The sequence below is a fragment of the Maniola jurtina genome, chromosome 3 (genome assembly GCF_905333055.1).
Source record: "Maniola jurtina chromosome 3, ilManJurt1.1, whole genome shotgun sequence".
Taxonomy (NCBI): domain Eukaryota; kingdom Metazoa; phylum Arthropoda; class Insecta; order Lepidoptera; family Nymphalidae; genus Maniola; species Maniola jurtina.
In genome coordinates this window covers 9688382-9711208 of record NC_060031.1, presented here as the reverse complement: position 1 = coordinate 9711208, position 22827 = coordinate 9688382, and the positions used below count along the sequence as shown (strand labels likewise).

At 37.4% G+C, this 22827-nt stretch overlaps 2 protein-coding genes and 1 long non-coding RNA gene across 5 annotated transcripts in view; 2 read left to right on the top strand and 1 right to left on the bottom strand.

Annotated features, from left to right (window-relative positions):
- LOC123879204 (rotatin-like) overlaps window positions 1-3597 on the top strand; it is a 36379-nt gene extending 32782 nt beyond the window's left edge. For both annotated transcript variants that reach the window (XM_045926813.1, XM_045926822.1), the window contains 4 exons: window positions 619-788; window positions 1513-1744; window positions 2435-2538; window positions 3067-3597. In XM_045926813.1, the coding sequence (XP_045782769.1) occupies window positions 619-788; window positions 1513-1744; window positions 2435-2538; window positions 3067-3210 (650 nt within the window). In that variant the 3' untranslated portion in view covers window positions 3211-3597. The remainder of the gene's footprint in view (window positions 1-618; window positions 789-1512; window positions 1745-2434; window positions 2539-3066) is intronic.
- Window positions 9-17906, bottom strand: LOC123879500. The gene is made up of 3 exons (XR_006799020.1): window positions 17895-17906; window positions 16973-16974; window positions 9-235 (listed from the first exon to the last, which is right to left on the bottom strand). It is a non-coding gene; the product is annotated as an uncharacterized LOC123879500 (long non-coding RNA).
- LOC123879373 (inositol-trisphosphate 3-kinase homolog) overlaps window positions 4976-22827 on the top strand; it is a 67832-nt gene continuing 49980 nt past the window's right edge. Inside the window, exons 1-3 of one of the 2 annotated variants that reach the window (XM_045927046.1) lie at window positions 4976-5484; window positions 7655-7753; window positions 7919-7972. In XM_045927046.1, coding sequence (XP_045783002.1) covers window positions 5410-5484; window positions 7655-7753; window positions 7919-7972 — 228 coding nt within the window. In that variant the 5' untranslated portion in view covers window positions 4976-5409. Of the gene's footprint in view, window positions 5485-7651; window positions 7754-7918; window positions 7973-22827 lie in introns of both variants that reach the window. The other variant, XM_045927043.1, reaches the window with a different exon arrangement.

The window sequence follows — 22827 nt, the reverse complement described above, 5'->3', positions numbered from 1 at the left end:
TATTTAGACGTGTTTTCTGAAAAAAAAAAATCGGAATACATATTCTGTGTAAATTTTAACTACCTATTACGGTTCTCGACAATCGAGATACAGTCTGATTACAGAAAGACGGACGGATGCATATACAGTGGAGGCTTAGGAAGGGTTCCGTTAGCACCCTTCGGGTAAGGAACCCTAAAAACGTTCCCACCCACATTCAAATCAAAATTGAGATATTATGAACAAACTGATACCACTTCAGTGATAGCAAAATGATATATTGCATCGTGAAAAAATATCCGGATTTTTATATGGGTCATTTTCACAGTTGTCCTTGCTTAATTATTATCTGATTTTATCATGCTTGTTGTTGTTAATTGTGGTTATTGATGGATCATGAACCTGCATTTAGGGATAAACTAGAATTATTATTGATCATCACATTTAAATCACTTTATTTAAATGTGATACCTTGTACCTGTTTGTGGAATTATTGTAATATTACATGGTAACAGGGTTTTAGCTTCACGGAAAAAGTAGCAGAGCCTTCTGCTTGCGCAGAATACTCTCTTCTTTCTCTTCAATTTGCATTGATTGTGTAAGCTAATAATGTATTGATGATCTGAAAAATCGTTATAGCGTGGGCCAGTATGTGCAGCTGCGTGGGGGGACGCAGTTTGCTGAACGAGGTCTGTTCGCTCGTCAATAAGGAAGCGGCGCGGCCGCGCCCCACGCCCGTTCTGCAGCTCAGTCTTAGGATACTACGCCAGTGTTTGCCGCATCACCATTGCAGAACTATCATTATAAAGGTATTTGATGATGACCGCGACGAAGTTAGATTTCGTAAATATCCGATGAACTTGATTTCCTCGATAAAACATAGCCTATGTCCGTCCGAAATACAAGCTATCTTTATACCAAATTTCATCAAAATTGGTTAAATAAATGGCCCGTGAAAAGATTACAGACGTACCTATACACTTTCGCTTTTTAAATACTAGTATGGATTATTGCTCAAGAGTCTAGACTTTGATTACTTATAATTCCAGTGGAGCTCTATTTCGGGTTCTTTTCTCGTGACTTTCCTTTCATTACTAATTGGATCCAGTTAACTAATTGCTTTGTGTGGGATGCATGAAATGATGATAAATTTAAATAACAGACAGACTATATACAACATTTAACAATAAGAAAAGAATATTTACATAAAAACTTACCACTGAAAATTATTCACATAAAATACACTCCGTTCAAGTTATCATTAATGGGCATAGTGCCCAATACAATGATCCTATTGCTGTGCTGAAGAGCTGGCTTAGCCGTTGAGCTAAATAAGCACCAGCTGTCACCTTACCCACTCACTTGTCACTAAGTACTTGTTCATGTAAAATAGTTACCTTTTTGGGGCTCGATGAGAACGAGCCTGAAACTAAAAGGTTGTAAATACTAAGTAGGTACTACTGAAGACTGAGTATTTACAGACTTAACTAATTTTGAATAATATTCATAATTAAGGCACATCTTTTATTCCAGAACGAGGTACTGACCTGTATATGCAAGATGCGCGCGCGAGGCAACGGCTACGGTTCCACCGCCGCGAGCGAAGAGTGGGTGAAGCTGTGCGAGGCGATGGCGCGGCACGCGGACGGCGCGGCGGCGGTGCTGGGCGTGGCGGCGCTGCCCGCGCTGAAGCCCACGCCCGCCAGGCTGCTGCCCGCGCTGGCGCACGCCGCGCATCACCACCGGCTCGCCTTCCTGCAGTCGCGTGAGTACTCGCTCATTACTTAATAGCGGACGACAGCTTGCCACTATTTGAAGAAACTTTGTGGAAATAAACGCTGACAGTATACCGGCGTCGCATATTGTCACTGTCGCGCATATATTATGTCAAATTCCTAAAAATCGGTATTTTAAGTTAGACTATTGTTTGAAATGTGATGCTTAATGTTTTCAAAATATCTCTCACCATTCTGAGGGCCCAGTTTGTTGTCCAGCTGGCGCTCCCTAACTTATAATTAAACATGCAATTATTTCCTACATTACTAAACTTAAACTTAGGTATTACTTAAATAACATACAAATAATAAACGAACCTTAGACCACGGATTGGTCACCGCTGCGCTTCGAGTGCAGAGGATGGGCCTCCTCTGCACTCGAAGTGCAGCCCTAATCTAAAAAAATATGCAACAGTGTCTCTTCACATCTTGAGCCCTTCACTGACCATGGGGTCCAGAAGGGACGAATTCGTCGCAAATCGTTTTACGCGTATGCGTACGTACGTTGGATCTAGAACAGGCGTGCAACACGAGCATTTGTGGATGATACCATTTGTGGTTTCCTTTGGGATTTTGTCCTATTTTAGGGCAAAACTACTAATATTAGTATATGTTATATACATACCAGGAAGTCAATTAAATTACACTCATAAATACTAATAAAATATTGGTTTCACCAGCGGACCTGCTGGAACTACTTTCGGGCTGTCTCCTGACCGGCGACACCGCAGAGGTTGTCTCCGCCGCGAGGGCTGTGTGGGCGCTAGCAGCGAACAACCACAGGGTATGTATTATTAGGGGCCTGTCCATACCATCCCATACTAATATCACAGCGTATATGGAATCATTGATCGGTGATTGCGGACGAGCCGGCATGTTACAAGCGGTACCCGAACGACTGATTCACTACTAAGCAAAATAATCAAAGATTGTTGAGCAAGTGTTCACAACATAACGAGTATGTTTGAGAAAAACTTGATATATTGTGGTTTTTGAAATATCCAATTCAACTGTAATAATATAGGCATCACAGTTGCTTCTGCGTGTCATCTTTAGAGAGGTTAATTCTGTAGCATAATATTTTATTGTAATCTGGTAGTCTGGCCGCAATTACACCTCTAAGTTTTTGTCACGTAACTTAATTAATTTACAACAAAAATAATGTAATTATGTACTTCTAAGAGTGTTTACATTAATAAATTTGTCGTGAGTTAATCACGTAAACTACTTACGTAAGTGAAACTTACAGGTGTAATCTCGGCCTAATGATTAAACAGTCAAGTTTATTTTCAAAATTGTGTTTTTTTTCCAGGCAAAGCTAGTGCTACGAAGCGCAGGAATAACGTCAGCGGTGCAATCAACATTGCAAAGATTGCAAAAGTACTCCCACGATGTCCAAACTCAACGCGCCCTCGAGCTTCTCACCTATACACAGACCGTACTGCAAACTACTTGATGGCACTTTGCATTTATTGCTGGAAATATTTGTCATTCATATGAAGTTATATAATATGCCATGCTACGTGTACAATGACTGCATTCTGGAAGACAGAAGATAACCGCGAGCGAATAACGTCCTACAAAACAGAAAGCTATAAATCGTTTGGCTTACGATTGCTCTATATAGGAATTTCCATATTCAAGAAAAGAAAACTCTGGGAAATAAGTTTTCCTAAGGTTCATTTGACTTAAACAAATTGTGTTTAGACCATAACTGAAATTAATGTTTTCAATTAAATTTGAAACCAAAAATTATTATCATGGAATAATTGATCTATTCTAATTACTATGTAAATTCGTATTATTTTTAAAAATGAAATGAAATAAATTTGATTATGACGAAGTTTAATGATGCACTTTGATTTATTTTACGACATCACTTGCTTTACTTGGCGTGCTCATGAAAAGAGCTTATGCATACAGGCTGATAGATTGGATTAGATTGGATTGCTTTATTTGAAATGCGGGTTCTAAAATACGTGACCGCAATTAACGGCGATAGCCTAGTGTTTAAGATTTTAACGATGAAGGAAAACATTATGAGGAAACCTGCATGCTTGAGAATTCTCTATAATGCTCTTAAAGCCGTTGAATGCTGCCAATTCGCACTGGACTAGTTTGGTAGACCATGGTCTAAACCATGTCTAAACCCTTTTCATTCTGAGAGGAGACCCGCGCTCATCGCGCCGGCGATGGGCTGATCGCTAGGCCTAATACTACGCTAATACATTACCGTACGCAACAATATTATAAATTAATGGTTCTGATCATTTCCTCATTGGCACAACTCGGAAATGGCCAGATGTATAACGACTCTCACCAGACAAATCGCTATGAATATTATTTATCGGCAGACTATCGATAAGAATTTTATGTAGTAACACAGTAGGTAATTAACCTAACCTCGTGGTAAGTTTTGGCTCTAAAATGTACCTACATTTTAGAGCCAAAACTTAGCCTACCTAGGCTAAGTACCTACCATGTTCCTACAAATCCATTCTTCCATCCATAGCTACTAATATTATAAATGCGAAAGTGTGTCTATCTAGCTGTCTGCTTGTCTGTTTGTCTGGCTGCTAGCTTTTCTCAGCCCAAAAGTTTAACCGATTTTGATAAAAGGTACATGTCCATCCGCTTAACCGATTTATATGGGTATACAGAAGTAGCTTGCGCCCCGGAAATTGACATAACTAGATAACTATTTATCACGGAAAAGCAAAGAGTTCCCACGGAATTTTTATAAAAACCTAAATCCAAGCAGACGAAGTTGCGGTCATCCGTCATCATCTAGTATAAAATAAATGATTTATTTTATACTAGATGATAATCTATGTTTATGATGATCTATGATATGATAATAGTTTCTTTATAAAAGAAAGTGAGCCTATAATAATAAATATAAATCCTAGGTCGGGACTATACCGACCGTACGTATCTAAGTAAGTACCTATAATAACGTTATAAAGTTTAGTAAATGAATCCATGGGGTAAAATTCATAACTATCATGGTAACTAACGTAATTAACATGGTGATTTAGGTACTACAATTGCAGTACATCGTAAACTGTGGTTGCAGTAAGGACAAAATACCTAAATGATAAGAGGTGCCTGCCTAACTGGCTATTGTGTATTCACGATGAATATTCTATCTGCGCCGACGTCACTTGTTTATTAATTATTATAAGTAATGTAGGTAGCTATAGTAAATAATTATATCAACAACAGCAAACCCGCAGTGGACGGCCTCCTTTCCGGAGGTAAGCCGGCAATATTGGCACGTTTTGCTTATCTTGTTTCGTGGTCGACGGGCGACGTATCCGGATTTTAATGGTAGCCTAATAACTCGGAGGATATAGTGATCGACGCGATAACGTTAAGGAAGCATGCATTGCTCATTATCGCCATAAAACGTGATAATCTGCGTCAGTTCGGGCGCCGGGCGAGTGTCAGTGAGATCGCGCCCCTGCCGCGGCGACCGAGCGCCGGCCTAGTGTGGTACAAGACGCGCGTTGATCAATAAGGAACAATGAATCCGCGAAACGGTCGCCGCCGGCAAGCGGACATCTAATCCAATCGTTACGGGATCGCGTCACGAACTCCCGATCCCTTTGGCCCTTAGCCAGCGTGACGGTTTTGTTTGTGTTGTGAATTGGAAATGTCACCGCCGCGATTCAACTTTCCACCGGAGAGCTATTCTGCAGTTTACACCAACGAAGTTCCGAGTGCGAATGTGAGTATGTTTGCATCGGCGAATGGCGAGTGACGGCGATATCAGTTCGAGGCATGCGTGCGCGCACCGTCAAGGCCACGAACGGTGTACATTAGTGCATTCAACTCGCCTTTTTGAAATAGATGAATAACAATAACTTGACAATTTAGTGCTAATCTGAGCTAAGTAAACTTGTTCAACTTAATATTAATTAAGTTGATCACAACCACTTGTATTTGTATTCAAGCTTAGGTATGGCATACCTATAGTTTAACCCAAACAACTTAAGTATTCAGTGTTTGTCAAAGTCATTTAAATATGTTTACACTGTAAATACAGTGCTTGTTTTTCATTTGCTTACCTAATATTGGCGTCTTATTACCTACTTTTTATTTTCATTACAATACTCATTTCTATAACGCTTTACCCTGTATAAATATTTTAATGGCTAAGGCGTGCTTAAATGCAGAGTTCATAACTCGGAAGCTACATCTGCTTTGTTCTTTTGTTTATTTACTCAAGGTTTAATAAACAGGGATCGTGATGACCCGAGAGCTGGTAGTAGAAAACTGAGGACTCTTGATAAAAGCCGGGTTAGCGAGTTACGACTGACTAGCTGATCTGGCTTTACTGGGGTGAAATTTTATTTATAGCTATACCTACTTCCTGAATAAAGTAACTCCCAATGGTGAAAGAATGATTGAAATCGATTAAGTAGTCCAAGAGTTTATCGATTACAAACAACCGAATAAATCTTTCAAGGTATTCAAGGAGATCATGATAAAAGCTGAGGGACATATAAATATTATGTAGGTACTCGTACCTAGTAGTAAGATCTTACTACCTCAGTAGGTACAACAACAAACATAAACAAAGGCATTTTGCTAGGACAAGGTTGGAAGTTGGGACCGAATATAATATGCATATTATTCTAAGTTGCTTAGTAAACAATGCCAGGAAATATTTAGGTTTTAAAATTTACCTACTTCACCTATTTCATGCCATTGTTACAGTAGCACATGCTGCGCCCTAGGCGCATGATAAAGTCGACCTGGAAGACCTTGTAGTGCCACCTAAATTAATACATACCTATCTATTTTTATAAAAATTCCGGACCTAACCACGTACCGATGGGCAAGGTCTAGTTTATTGATAATATATTAATAACGGAGTCTAGTTTACTAAAATTGGGCAATGTAGAAGAGACAATTATTACTTTCAGTCTCTATTAAGAGGGGTCTCTCCGTCACTCGCTCCATACAAACGTAGTTCGTCTCTCATTGGAATGCTAACCAATCATACTCAATAGAGTTTTGTAAAAACGTTCCGGGAACTAATATCTATGCCTGTGGTTTTCCAGATTTCCGTTAAAATATTCGGTTTCAAAGTTACGCGGTCTTAAAAATTCACATACAAATCTTTGAGCCCCTGTAATTTTAAAACTAAGTACATATTTTTAGAAAAATCTATATCTACACCACAGGCACAGATATTAGTTTCTAGAATATGTCTGGAAAATTTCATGGACTTTGGTTACTTAATATTCAGATGAAATTGGGACTACGATTGTATGGAGTAAGTGACGGAGAGAGCCCTGTTAAAAACCTCCTCAAAATTGTTGACAGGCTCTCATAGCCATAGCTAATTCTCAACTCAAGTAGGGTGTAGGTGTTTACATTAGCGTATTTAACTCGGGCTCCGACGCAATTTATAGGTACATAACCCAAGTTTAATCGCTGACATAGCCTAACTAATATGCCATATGGCGGTTATTTATATTACGGAACGACGTAATGTCCCGACTTCCGAACTCAATATAACAGCAAGATGATTTCAAAAATTGTTAATTTGTTTGGAATCACTTCCACACCCTTGTAATTAGTTATTGCAATTTGCAGTCAGCGTGCTCATCAAATAGGTATATACTTCTACCTATACTATACATACCTAATCACTCATATTATGGTTGACCTTAAAATTTCCTCAAATCATTAGGTACCGTACCTATCCTCAAATGAAGAAACCTTTTGCCTCTCTAGTTTTTCGGCTAGTTACCAAGCCAATAACAAAGACGACACATCAATTAGTCTTCCTGTGCGATGCCATGTAGAAAGGGGAGCTAATTTTCAGGTGATAATAGAATTGAAAATATATTTTTTTATACTTAACTGATTGTTAATTGCCACAGGTGGTGAACTCGAAACCAGCAAACATTCCTGATGGCCAGCTTTCACCAGTATCCAATGTTAACGCGTCTCCGAGTTCTCTTTTCAGCTGCTTTCACTGTGCTGTAAGTATACTGAATATAGAATATGTGGTGAATGTGTATGTGCGTGCGTGCGTGCTTGCGTGTGGGTATGTGTGGGTGCCTGCAAGTGCGTGCGTGTGTGTTTGAGTGTGTGTTGGTTTCATGCCTTTGGATTGTATAACATATTAATATTACTTTCCTTTTCAGTTCCGGAACAGCATCAATATTATCCGGAAAGAAAAGAATGCAAGGAAATCTAAAGTGAGTTTTCAATGTTGTTCTACTATCTCTCTGCGTCGTAATCCTCCTTGCTGAAGATAATGCCCCTTCCATAAATTCAAAATGTTAGGTAACTACTTATTGGATTTCTGGAATAAAACTCGATTTTCGAATTAGTGATAATAACCGGGATTGAGGCACGAAGGAAAGGTATAAGGCCTAATTTAAAACCGCCAAAGGTCCCCCCGCCCATTCAACGACTTGGGTTTTCTATCTACCTACAGACTGTACCTATCGTATTTGTCATTGGTGATGATCGCGACCGTTTTCAGTTTCTTGGTGCGGGTTCCCAGATACTTTAACATGCGCTGGCGCAGTTACATAGTTACTAGGCCAAACCACACTTGTGGTACTGTATAGTAACTAACTCCTATAAACCTATAGCTATCTAGTTTTACGCTATACGTGCGTGGTTGTTTCACAAATTGAAGAATAGGAGCTATCATCTATGTACCAATAATACGTGGATTTTATGTATATTAATTTATTCATGAATAGTAAGTACCTAATTAATTAATTATCATATGCTAGTTGACCCGTCCCTGCTTTGTTTGGATGGGATTGTGCAGTCCATAGATGATAATATTATATGTGTTACCTTTGTACATTGTACGATAATTACTTACTTCCAAGTGAAATATTCTAAATTATGATGAAACCCGTATTGAACACTGATAAGTTTAAATAGTACCTAATATGCGTTGCCTAGCTAACAATAAAATACGGTAAGACGTGTATAATATAGCTATTGCCTATCCTTTGGGGTTTGAAAAACAATCAATATGTAGGATTCCGATTATACTTTTGACGTTAAATGTATGACTTTTTTTACTGGAGGATTCTGGAATAATCCTGGATCATTCGCTTACGTTTATGTGCGGTGACTCGGTGAGTGACCGGGGGCGACCGACATGGGCGCAGGCTACGGGGCGTCAACCGCTCACGTTTTAGGGTTCCGTACACAAAGGGTAAAACGGAGGTCATTCTGCTGTCTGTCTTAGACCTGTTCGCGTCTCACGGTCTGTAGCTCGTAGACGAAAGAGTTACAAACCTGAAATTTTGGTATTTGGTGTAAGTAAAGCTTTGACCTAAAACCGAATATTAAATTTGAAATTCAATTCAATTTTTTTAACATCCCTGTAGGTATCTACACAGCTTGCTTGCTTTCCTCTCTTCCGATGGACGCTTTGGATTCGATGGCTCCTCCGATTGGATGGTTGCTCCGGCGTAAATGAAGCTTAAACCTGAAATCCAAAAAAACGCGAGTCTACAGGTACAGGGACTGCGATATGCGCGTAGATATAGTACCTAGTTTCGTACCTATCTGCGTTGTTTCAGCCAATGCGTCCGCGTTGTCTGTGCCGCACATTGCAGTGTCAATTGCTTCAAAGTTTTTTTTGTATCGCATTTGTTTCAGGCTTTAGTAAACTGTAGACTCGATTAAATGCAGGATACCTGGACGAAAATGCATAACAATCCAAATTCGATTCAAACGTTATTAATAGACATAATACCTATTCGGTCCAAGAGCTTAGCTTATTATGAGGAATATTGAAGAGGCAAAATTCTTCACCCACCCGGTAATTAGGTACTAACCTTATGACCGTGGTGTGTGTTTATGATATATGAGGCGTGAGACTTATATTCGAACATTTATAATAATAATTAAACATCGATAAGTTATAAGATTAATGTTAATAATAAATAATAAATAAATAAAATATAAGTTCAAATTGCTTACTAAATCTCTTTTTATTGTATATCGTAGGAAGTCCGGTATCTTCAGAAGGTAAACTCGTAAACAAAAAAAAAACAAAACCCGTAAACATACATAAAACCATCCGAGTGCGAGTCAGACTCGCGCACCGAGGGTTCCGTACTCGGGTAATTTTTCCGACATTTTGCACAATATATCAAAAACTATTATCTAAGTATGTATAAAAATAAATAAAAATCTATTTTAGAATATACAGGTAAAGCCCTTTCATACGTTACCCCCCTTGCTTAGTTATCTTACTTTGAAAATTGAAACACATCTATTTTTTTAAAATGATGTAACCACAAATTCACGGTTTTTAGATTTATTCCTTTATTTTTGCTATAAGACCTACCTTCCTGCCCAATTTCGTGGTTCTAGGTCAACGGGAAGTACCCTATAGGTTTTCTTGACAGACACGATGGACGGACTGACGGACAGACAGACAGACAACAAAGCAAAGTGATCCTATAAGGGTTCCGTTTTTCCTTTTGAGGTACGGAACCCTAAAAAACAATATACCGACCTAGGATAGGTAAAATACCTTAATCAATTTTTAATTAGCTCTTACCAGTTCCAGTCTTCGTGGTTTCTAATGTTGGACCTACCTGTTGTCATGGTTACCACAATCGTGTGTGAACTTCAATAAGAATCAGTTACCTATGTAGAGGACAACTATATGTACCTATATAACCGAAAGTGAAGTTAAAATCAAATACCTAACTTGCAAATTCTGAGGCATTCAAAATGTGAAAACCGCCAATTCTCGACTTGAGCGGTGTTGTAAGCTAAGGGACGAAATGTTTGTCATTTTATGTTAGGTAGGTACCTACTACCTGTCATATTATCTACTACGACCACATGTAAAATACATGACAAGTGTAAATTAAAAATTTTCAACACCCCCGACAAATCATTTTCAAATAAATAATTATGTATATCTAGGCAACGTCCATCTTGACAGCTTGACATTTGTCAATTGACACTTGAATATTATGAACCTAAGGGTTATCTAACCTTCTTTTCTACAAGAAAACTAGAAAATAGCTGATAACTTTTAAACGGCTGAACCAATTTTTTTGGATTATAGCTAAGAACACTCTCGATCAAGCCACCTTTCAAACAAAAAAAAGTAAATTAAAATCGGTTCATTCGTTTAGGCGCTACGATGCCACAGACAGATACACAGATACACAGATACACAGATACACAGATACACAGACACACAGATACACAGATACACACGTCAAACTTATAACACCCCTCTTTTTGGGTCGGGGGTTAAAAAGGAACATTTTTATGCCAATAAATAAGGAAAGTTCCTTATAGCGGCTGAAAACGGGAAAACCTGAAAAAATACCTAGACGTATTTCATAACAACAACTTACTGATGCAAGATTTTTAGAAAGTATCCCTCCTTCTGGCTACTACATTAAATCATTCTAAGAATCTAAATATTAAACAGCGTTGATGCTTGATGGTAAATGAATTTAAATATTGTATTTTACATGGGATTTACATTTAGCTAGCTTTATTTCATTAATTTTGAAAAAGTTCCATTTGAACTAGGAACCTACTTGAATTATTTTGACAAAAGTACCTATAATGTACGAGCACCTACTTTATTACGTTACGAAGATTATACAGGCATAAGGGGTTAGTTAGCCTAATAGCCTCGGATCTGGGGCTTCCAAACGTCGTTTTTGAGAAATCCTTTTTAGTCAAATCCGAAATTGGACCGAAATATTATGCTCAGTAAGTACCATGTAAAAGCCAGTAGGAGGCCCCGAAAAAATTAAGGAGTTGTAAAATTTTCGCGCTCAGGTACTGGGTAGATTGTTATTCTATTATTACAACTATGGTTTTCTGCCCGTTTTGGAATCTACACCTACTTAGGTACTAAATGTAGTAAGAATTTCTTCTAAAAAAGTTATAACGCGTGCCGATAAAGAAACGAATTGAAAAGAGCAGCGTTAACCTTTAAATCTTACTAACACCCCGGTTTCGCACTGTTTATCTTGTTCTTGTTCTATATTTTTAGTAAATTACTTTCACACCAACCTTAAAAAAATATGTTGTTAGGTTACACGCATAAAAGAAGATTTAAAAAAGTCGCAAGATTTCAGTGTTTTGAATTAAGTTGTTTTAATTCGCATTTCTAGCAAAGAATTAAATGGCTATGCTATGTCTGTGTGTGTACTGTGTAGGGTATTTCGGCTCAGATAAGCAAGCAGGAGGCGGCTGGTACTGGCAGAGGTCAGCATTGACGTCAATGTGTCACGTGGTTGAGTATGTATACCTAAAGGCGTAGGCGCAGAGCAACGGACAATGCTATGCGATGTGGAAACGCCAGTACGACCTTCCTTACGTGTGGTTTAAAAATTATTTTAAAATCCGTTAAATATTGCCAGAGGCTTTAACATATTTTTTGAAGTAAGAGTAAGATTTTTTTAACAATTCGTATGAAAAATCAGCTACAATAAAAATTAAAAAATGTTTTTTAAAACCCCATGCTGGAATACCCCACGTATAATTTACTTAGTAATTATTTCAGTACGTCGCGCGTCGTAGCTACTTATTGCAAAATAATCGAAATCGGTAGATAAGTATAAGTACCTAAATATTATTTGAGATTGTGAATGTTGGGCCCTCTTAGACTAATTAGGATTAGATTAGCAGCTATACCTAAATCAAATCAAATCATTAAACTAAAATGTCCCTATAGAAACGAAAATTGATCGCCGCATGTATTCTACAACTTTTTCAAGTGATTATTATCACTTGAGAACGGCTCGGCCGATTTGGTGTTTTTTTGTTGTTTGTAAAATTGTTAGGAGAAGGTTTGTATCTATGAAGGATTTTTTGGAAAATCCACAATTGAAAAAAATGCACCCGTCCGAAGTCGGTAGTTTGGCCGCTAGAAAATTACTTATAGTTTAAAAAATAAGCTTTTGTAGCAATAAAGTAATATAACTTTTGTAAGTTATGTACCTACTGTTTCGGCAATGTTTTATATATTACTAGCCGATGCTCGCGGCTTCGCCCGCGTGGATTTAGGTTTTTCGAAATAACGTGGGAACTCTTTGATTTTCCGGGATAAAAAGTAGCCTATCTCAATAAATAGTTTATTTGGATAAGGATAGTGTATTTGACGATAATATGATCAATAAACATAGGCTAATAATTTTAATTACTTTTATTCTATGGAAAAGTGGTTATAATGGCTAAAATATAAATGTTTGGTTTATACTATCGCGGACTTTTTTGTAGGCATTATTGAGTTCTACAACTTTTCTATAGAAGTCAACCATACATCTCTAACCATTTAGGCAGCGTTCGCGAGAATCGTTAACGTACGGCAGTTTTTTCGACGCCTTACTCCACAATTTTCACTACCACGAAAAATCCTGTCTATTTTCCGGGATAAAATATAGTCTATACGGATTCGAAAGAATCCCTCGAAGTAATGGTAAAAGAAATTTTGAAATCGGTCCAGTAGTTTTTGAGCCTATTCAATACAAACATACAAAAATACAAAAATACAAAGGTTTCCTCTTTATAATCTATACTAATAAATAAAATTGGAGTGTCTGTCTGTAATTTCGAAATAACTACCTCATATAAAGCTCATATGGTTATTTGAACGATACCATAACCGAATTGTCTGTCTGTCTGTCTGTCTGTCTGTCTGTCTGTCTGTATGTCTGTCTGTCTGTCTGTCTGTCTGTCTGTCTGTCTGTCTGTCTGTCTGTCTGTCTGTCTGTCTGTCTGTCTGTCTGTCTGTCTGTCTGTCTGTCTGTCTGTCTGTCTGTCTGTCTGTCTGTCTGTCTGTCTGTCTGTCTGTCTGTCTGTCTGTCTGTCTGTCTGTCTGTCTGTCTGTCTGTCTGTCTGTCTGTCTGTCTGTCTGTCTGTCTGTCTGTCTGTCTGTCTGTCTGTCTGTCTGTCTGTCTGTCTGTCTGTCTGTCTGTCTGTCTGTCTGTCTGTCTGTCTGTCTGTCTGTCTGTCTGTCTGTCTGTCTGTCTGTCTGTCTGTCTGTCTGTCTGTCTGTCTGTCTGTCTGTCTGTCTGTCTGTCTGTCTGTCTGTCTGTCTGTCTGTCTGTCTGTCTGTCTGTCTGTCTGTCTGTCTGTCTGTCTGTCTGTCTGTCTGTCTGTCTGTCTGTCTGTCTGTCTGTCTGTCTGTCTGTCTGTCTGTCTGTCTGTCTGTCTGTCTGTCTGTCTGTCTGTCTGTCTGTCTGTCTGTCTGTCTGTCTGTCTGTCTGTCTGTCTGTCTGTCTGTCTGTCTGTCTGTCTGTCTGTCTGTCTGTCTGTCTGTCTGTCTGTCTGTCTGTCTGTCTGTCTGTCTGTCTGTCTGTCTGTCTGTCTGTCTGTCTGTCTGTCTGTCTGTCTGTCTGTCTGTCTGTCTGTCTGTCTGTCTGTCTGTCTGTCTGTCTGTCTGTCTGTCTGTCTGTCTGTCTGTCTGTCTGTCTGTCTGTCTGTCTGTCTGTCTGTCTGTCTGTCTGTCTGTCTGTCTGTCTGTCTGTCTGTCTGTCTGTCTGTCTGTCTGTCTGTCTGTCTGTCTGTCTGTCTGTCTGTCTGTCTGTCTGTCTGTCTGTCTGTCTGTCTGTCTGTCTGTCTGTCTGTCTGTCTGTCTGTCTGTCTGTCTGTCTGTCTGTCTGTCTGTCTGTCTGTCTGTCTGTCTGTCTGTCTGTCTGTCTGTCTGTCTGTCTGTCTGTCTGTCTGTCTGTCTGTCTGTCTGTCTGTCTGTCTGTCTGTCTGTCTGTCTGTCTGTCTGTCTGTCTGTCTGTCTGTCTGTCTGTCTGTCTGTCTGTCTGTCTGTCTGTCTGTCTGTCTGTCTGTCTGTCTGTCTGTCTGTCTGTCTGTCTGTCTGTCTGTCTGTCTGTCTGTCTGTCTGTCTGTCTGTCTGTCTGTCTGTCTGTCTGTCTGTCTGTCTGTCTGTCTGTCTGTCTGTCTGTCTGTCTGTCTGTCTGTCTGTCTGTCTGTCTGTCTGTCTGTCTGTCTGTCTGTCTGTCTGTCTGTCTGTCTGTCTGTCTGTCTGTCTGTCTGTCTGTCTGTCTGTCTGTCTGTCTGTCTGTCTGTCTGTCTGTCTGTCTGTCTGTCTGTCTGTCTGTCTGTCTGTCTGTCTGTCTGTCTGTCTGTCTGTCTGTCTGTCTGTCTGTCTGTCTGTCTGTCTGTCTGTCTGTCTGTCTGTCTGTCTGTCTGTCTGTCTGTCTGTCTGTCTGTCTGTCTGTCTGTCTGTCTGTCTGTCTGTCTGTCTGTCTGTCTGTCTGTCTGTCTGTCTGTCTGTAGGTAGTGTAGGTTTGTAGGTAACTGGTAACTATATGTAATAAGTAATTCCTATGTATAATGGTTGTTTTTTGTTAAAATAAATATATATTAAAAAAAAACAAATTTATGAATTAAAAAATTAAACATTTGTATTATCATCGGTTCTTACACATTATATTTTATGTGCGCAAAATTTCAATTAATACGGACGTTTGGAAGTGAATTCAAAGATTTCATTCTATATTGCACTGTATGTATGTAATGGAAAATTTCAATTGCCAATCTAATAAAAGCGTATTAATAAACGACCCTTTGCATGATAAGTTTAAATACTTAGCAGTTACCATTATAAGCACCTATAACCAGTATAAGTTAAACCATGGTTTGCAATATAATCACAAATCACAATCATAAACTGCAATATAAACTTAGCGCCACCAAAATAAACACGACTCATTGATAATGTGTGTCTGTATTACTTTACGGTTACAGATAAAATTTAACCCTCTATAAAAGCAAAATGGGTTGCACAAGTCGGGGTGTATTTAACTTTGAGCCAAAATTACCTATGATTATTTATTTACGAATACTAACCTGTGCAACCTACTTTGCTTTATATTGGGTCATTAATGTTATTGGCAACCGTAACATAACTTTAATCGCCTATCATGCAACTGGATGATACTATACTGATATTATATCATGATAACTTAGCATGTAGCTACTCTAAGATGTCTGATAATAAATTAGTATATCGAAGTTAATTTAATATGAGTGCATGTAGGCATTAGGCACACCTACATCTTTCACATCTTACCTTTAGTACCTACATTATAATCAAGTACACTGTTTACAAGTGTAAATTAAAAAGTTATAACACCCCCGACAAGTGAAGGTCACAGTAACTAGAAAAGAGCTGATAACTTTCAAACGGCTGAACTGATTTTCTTGTATTATAGCTAAGAACACTCTCGATCAAGCCACCTTTCAAACAAAAAAAAAACTAAATTAAAATCGGTTCATTAGTTTAGGAGCTACGATGTCACAGACAGATAGGTACACAGATACACACTCAAACTTATAACACCCCTCTTTTTGGGTCGGGGGTTAAAAATATATAAAATTAACACGGTTTTAACACAGTCGGATACTTAAATTATAGAAGACAGATTTTAAAAACAAACAAGCATTTCAGTTTTGCTGAATTAGTTTATATATTAGTAGAGTTAAATATAACAGTTTTATATATTATTTTAATCTGGACCTACCATTATACTATATCCTACTAATCACACTAATACCACACTAATATTATAAAGGAGAAAGTTTGTATGTGTGTGTGTGTATGTGTGTGTGTGTGTGTATGTGTGTGTGTGTATGTTTGTTACTCCTTCACGCAAAAACTACAGGACGGATTAGGCTGAAATTTAGAATGGAGATACATTACACCCTGGATTAGCACATAGACTACTTTTTTACGGCAAATCAATGAGTTCCCACGGAATTTTTAAAAACCTCTATCCACGGGAACAAAGTTGCGGGCATCAGCTAGTAAGAAATAAATTGTTTTTTTTCCATATTTTTAAACGCAGCGCAATAATGCCTGAGAGATTTATATGTGCGAATATTCCGTCAGGCGCAGTTATAGACTACTTATTTACTTGAGTAGCCTATATCCATGAATCTATAGGTACAAGTGTTTTGTTTAACTGGGACCACACTGGGACAGTATGAGGAAATCCAAAACCATAGAAAATACAGAAAAACCTGTCTTTGAAAACATTAGGTCAGTTTTTGTGAAAACTGAAAACTAGTACATTTAGAACTGAAAAATAGTTTTTTTGGTCCAAGTAAACTGAAACATTCATGAGTAAAATAAAAACTGACTATTTTTTTAAATGCTGTTCGACTCAGTTGCATGTAAGGAAGTATTTGATAGTATTGTGTTTGATACGTCCTACGTCTAGACTATAGTTGGGTAAAAATACGAAGATTTTTCATAATTTTGTCTATGTTAAAATAATAATAAGTAAAATTTTGTAGGTACGTAGGTATAGGTTTCTTGCGTATTTATTTGAATATTGTTCTTGGGAAATACAGCTTTTCACTGTGGGTTTTTCAGGCTCGTACATTTTATCTATTGTTTCCAAATCGTTTGTTAACGTATTTCACAATGAACCTAACCTAATGTATGAAGTTACTATGTACCTACGTCATACTCAAGTTATAAAAATATATAGTTATTGTGTGTCAGTTTTAGAATCATATTGCGCTTATATCATATTACTAGCTGATGCCCGCGACTTCGTTCCCGTGGATATAGGTTTTCAAAAATCCTGTGGGAACTCATTGATTTCCCGGGATAAAAGTAGTCCATGTGTTAATCCAGGGTAGTGAAGATTTGATTAATTCTAGAGTAAAATACACAACTGATGCGTACATATTTATTCTTTCCCTATTAATTTTATTTTATTAACCTATATACCTACTAATTTATTTACGGGTTTCATTGTCACGAGGAAGGTATAATAGTATTAGATAATAGTAGACCTATAATAGTCTTCACCAAATGAGTTCCAGGCAGCTGCTAGACACAAGCGGCATAAGACCGTGGAGTGTGAAACTCATTACAACTGAGACCGATGCGATATTCAACCGTAGAAGTTTATCGTCGTTTATCAAGACGTCGACATTATGGTTAATAACGACCTAAATAAATATTTTAGCTGTTATGGTTTTTATAGCATTTTTCATGCAGTTCGAAAAACATTGAGATATTAATTTCTCTGTTGTAAGTATAAGTATGAAGTACTTTTCGGTCCCCATGCTTTGTAATGGCGCGGAGTTTTTTTACATCATGCTTTTAGTTTTATTTATTGCAACAAAATTAAGTTGTTGGAACCTATAAAGTAGACTAAATTAAGAATCGTTTGGGTTTAATTCATTATAAAGGTGATTAGAATGTATAAGTTCCCTGCCTCTAGTCACGTAGGCTTTTCGGCGCAGAAAAGGCGCGTGCGCACCGTAAATGTCGAAGGCTTTATGCAATGCAGCGTATATTAGGCAATGCCTATAATTGAGACTAGCGAGTTACCTACGGAAATTATTTAAGGATACCTGATCTATATATATACAAAAACGAAAAGGTAAATGATTGACTGATCTATAAACGCACACCTCAAACTACTGGACTGATCGGACTAAAAGGTATGCAGAATTACTATCAATAGCACGTATACATCCGCTAAGAAAGATTTTTGAAAAATCAATCCCTAAGGAGGTAAAATAGGCGTTTGAATCATTATCAATAGTATCATTTTAAATATCTATTTTGTAGATATTCCCAATTAAAAAAATATAAGTACAAATTATGAAACATGCACATTATCTACTTGTATATGACTACTGCCTTTCAAAAACCTACTATTTTTGTATTTGCAAGAGGCATACAAATTAAAGAGTTGTTAGATTTAATTAAGTATACGTTGAGATGAGGTTTTAGATTTAATTTAATTATTTTTATTTAGTTTTAGTTTTAATAATTTAGATGTAAGTTTATTTTATATATAAAAACTCTTATGTTGATATCAATATATTGATATTATTAAGTGTAGTGGATATTATAAATGGATAATACCATAATTTATAATATTTGGATTGCAATGAATGAAAGCGGAATTTTTGAAGAAATATAATGAATGTTTTTCGATAAAAAAGTAGTTATATGTATATACAATACACAGCCAGCATTTGACTATATACAGGCACGCATCCTCAGATGAATGTTTTGCATAACCCTTATTTATATGCCTTTTATAGAGTAGATATTAGTAAAAAATATATGTAGTTATTTGCATAAACCTATCCATGTAGTTAAGAGACGTCAATCTCTAATTGTGCCACCAATTTTGTTGCGGTTTAGATAGTAATATGATTTTAATTATTGCAGAAAGACATTAGGAGCAGTCATTGATTTTTTTAATGATATGCGTTCTCATTAATTTGTGACAATAATAAATTATAATTATAGAAACGATTAATAGGAAGCGTACGTGACTTAAAGTGTGTCGATAAATAATTAATTAGTGATTGGAGGGCGGGCATTTTAATCCCATTTTCAAGTTTATTTATATTTATTGTGATTCAATATAATATCTATCTTCATTTTCCTCATATCGTCCCATTTGCTCGCATGATAGGTGAGATTTGATTAGCTTGAGGATGTAAGGCACGCGTTGGAAGTTGGAACTTCCTTTAAGGTTAACCCAGTTTTATTACGTAGCCTTCGCTACTAAGAAAAGGCAAAAAAGGTCAATGAAATTGAAGTACCTAGTGCACTTTAACCTTAACGCCTTTTAAAGTGATCTGTTATATTATTATGAGGAAATAGGTAGGTAGGTAAATAGTTATCATCCATATACCTACCTATCTTCATAGACTGTGCTAGGATATGCACTAATCTACCTGAAACAAATTCATACCTAGTCATAGGTTCATACCTAGTTATAGCTATAGGTACTTACATTATTTGAAGCTACCCAGCAATGGATACCTTTCCGTGTACCTACCCATAAAATGTACGCTTACTTAATTAGCTAAACGTACCTACTAGGTGGGGTTAGGGTACATATTATTGCTTATATTTATTTGTTAGCTAATATCTTAATATACCTACAGGTCATTTATTTTCACGCCCTTTAGCTGATGCTTGATGCAAACACCCATAACAACACTTTTCATTTCCAATATTGTCCTGTGGGAAATTATTATTATCTATGCTATGGTATGGAAGCTGTTGTCTTACTTCCTTCTTTAAATCTCTTAACTATTGAGAGAGTAAAGCAAACGTTGTTATGTTAGTAGGCTGAAGGGTTTTTAAATAAAGCGGTATAAGAGTTTATCTTTATTTTTCGGTTTAAATACAGAAGGGAAATCCTTATGGACCACCGAGGTCTGGACATTGGACAACTCCTTCTGCCTCCCTGCTGGCCGTGTAACCGCGTTTCGGCCGAAACACGGCAACTTTGTTGTCTACCTATGTTATTGTACTTATCTTGTTTTTGTTTTCTTCTTTCTTCTTCCTCTTTTATTCCTATTTTTATAAAAGTTGTTATGATGTAGGTTCACTTATCTAGGCCCGAATCGGAATTAAGGTGTCATCGTCTTTATAAATGTGTTTCCGTCTTCCGGATAGTCTGGAATTATTAAATTATTCGGGAATAATAAGAAGCGTATGTCTGAGCATTTTTTTGTTCGGAGATTATTATTTATTATAAGTGATACAATATATCTGCATTTAGATGTTGCCTCGTTGCATTGTTCGAATGTTGCCAGGGCAGGGTAAAGGGCAACGCTCAGTAGCCGGGCCGAGCTAAGAATGCAGACGTTCGGGGTAAACGGACTTCTGTCCGTAGATCCATTATTCAGGAGGTGCATCATTGACCCCTGGTAACTGACTACGTTACTGCGACCGAAGTTTCCTTTTGTGAAAACATCGATCCCTTTTGCGAATCTAAAAAAAAGACCTGGGTTCAGTCAGTTTTGTGGATAATCCAATAAAAATCTAAGCCCAGTTGACGTCATTTAGTATTTTACATAAAGTTGTAGTGGCAGTGTTCTCTCTGTGTGATAGAATTTCGCTTAGTAAAGTGAAGTACCTATGTGTATGAGATTTTAAGTAGCTAAGTAGTACGACCAGTAGCTGCAAACCTTGGTTTGTTGAATGTAAAAATATGTCAAACCGTCGTCGTTCCTCTAAGGATGATATCAGAGGGTAAAGTTGTGATTAAACTTAAATTCCTTTAACCAATTTGCTTTGACGATCCGTACCTATCTATTTACCAATTCTAGTATACGGTTTTCTTCTAACGGAACTCTAGTTTCAGTAGGTACTCGTACTGTACGGTATGCCAATCGTTTTGTTGCAGTTGCAAAAAATGATGGGTAAGTGATTGAGGTTAAACGTGGGTTAAACATAGGTTAAAACCTAATTGGCCGCGTCAGCAGTCGTTAAAATATAAAATGATGCATATCGTTGCACGGATTCACCGCGTGTCTCGTAGGCGTATCGAGCACTTGCTCTCGTCTGCTGTATGTATTTATTATTGCCTTTTTAAAGAGTTGAGAGGAAATTACAGGATATCCTCAATAATAATAAAAGTTGATGTAAACTTGTATAATGCCGGATTAGTGGGTTATTTAAATGTTACGTTAGTAGGCACATGAACATATGCAGTTAGATTATATGCAATATAGGTTCTCTGTATCGAAGTTGTCTCTGTATAATTTCGTCAAATCGATAAAACGGATGGGCCGTGAAAAGCTAGCAGATAGACATACACATTTTCACATTAATTATAATATTAAATATGGACGTGTGGATAATATGGATGTAATGTGTTACCTAGTTAATATTTCCTTTTGCCCTTCAGAAATTGCCCTTTTTTGGAATTTTCATGAAGCTGAAGGCAGAACTTCAGCTTCATGAAAATTCCAATAAAAATCCTCTCTTACAATTACTTTTTTTAATTCCGATACTAGTTAGCCTCCGATCTCATCTGGTGGTAAGTGATGATGTAGTCTAAGATGGAAGCAGGGTAACTTGGAAGGGGTATGGAAGTTTCGTTAAACTCGTACCTACCCCCGATCGGTTTCTACAGGGCATCTCACCGGAACGCTAAATCGCAAATTTTTCTAAGCTTGTTTACCTATTTAGAAATAATCGATGATATTATATGTATGAAAAAATAAGTAGTTACGTGTGTAACGCTTATAAAGTGAAGACTATCGCATTGGATCACATTTGTAGAGCGCTATCTTTTCTACTCTTGTGCGTTTTGTATCTTCTGTCTTACTCGTCAGCGAGTATGAATTTTATACTATTGGTTAACCTTGATAACAAATTCCCGTATTTGGGATTTGCACTGCGTTTTGATTTTGTTTTGGAACTTCATGTATTAGATAGAAAATAAGAGAATGTGACATATTGAAATAGGTATCATTGTGGCTTGGTGATACGCGGACAAGACGCTGAAATAACTTCGAATTTCGGCTAGATTTATCTGAAGCCTAAAGAATAAAATATTGCACTCAAGCCAGTGCCAGTGTGCGGGTGGGCATCAATCAGTCACAAGGGGAGTGCGTGGTTGTGGCGACGCATATCAACAATCACGCCTATTGCGACCACTTACAGGCTAATCATTAAATGTTTTATTTACAGTGCCTGGACTGGACATTGTGCGATACCTGTAGATATTTTTCTATCGTCATCCTCTTTACCATAGTCTAGCATCCATCACTAAACCACACTAAACTATGGGATTTTGACTTGCGTAGTTATTTAGACCATTGTCGCATAGATATAATTCTCGGGATCTTACAATACTCATGTTTGACATTTGTTGTTATGAGTTGTTTACTTAGACATCAGAATTATTGTATGGCGGCTATAATAGGGCACGAGATTTGCACGTACGATTCTTGTGTTAACTCAAAAGTCAAAATGTCTTAAAAGTATATTAGAATCGCCCGGAGGGCTTTCTGAAAGCGCGCACGCACGCGGTCCACCATTTTCTTCAATGAGCCATTTCCTTCCCCCTATATTATTATATTATACCTTTGTCTTACTATTTTTGAAGCATCGATAAATTATTATGTAATTGCCTAGGTACAGGCTACAGTAGGAATACAGAATAGATAGGTAAAACTCTGCCGCTCTTGTTTCGTCCTGCTAATAGCCAAAATTGATGGTTGTCTCAAAGAATCCAATCAATAAATCGGGAACAACAGTTAAGTAGATAGTTAAACGAACTTACAA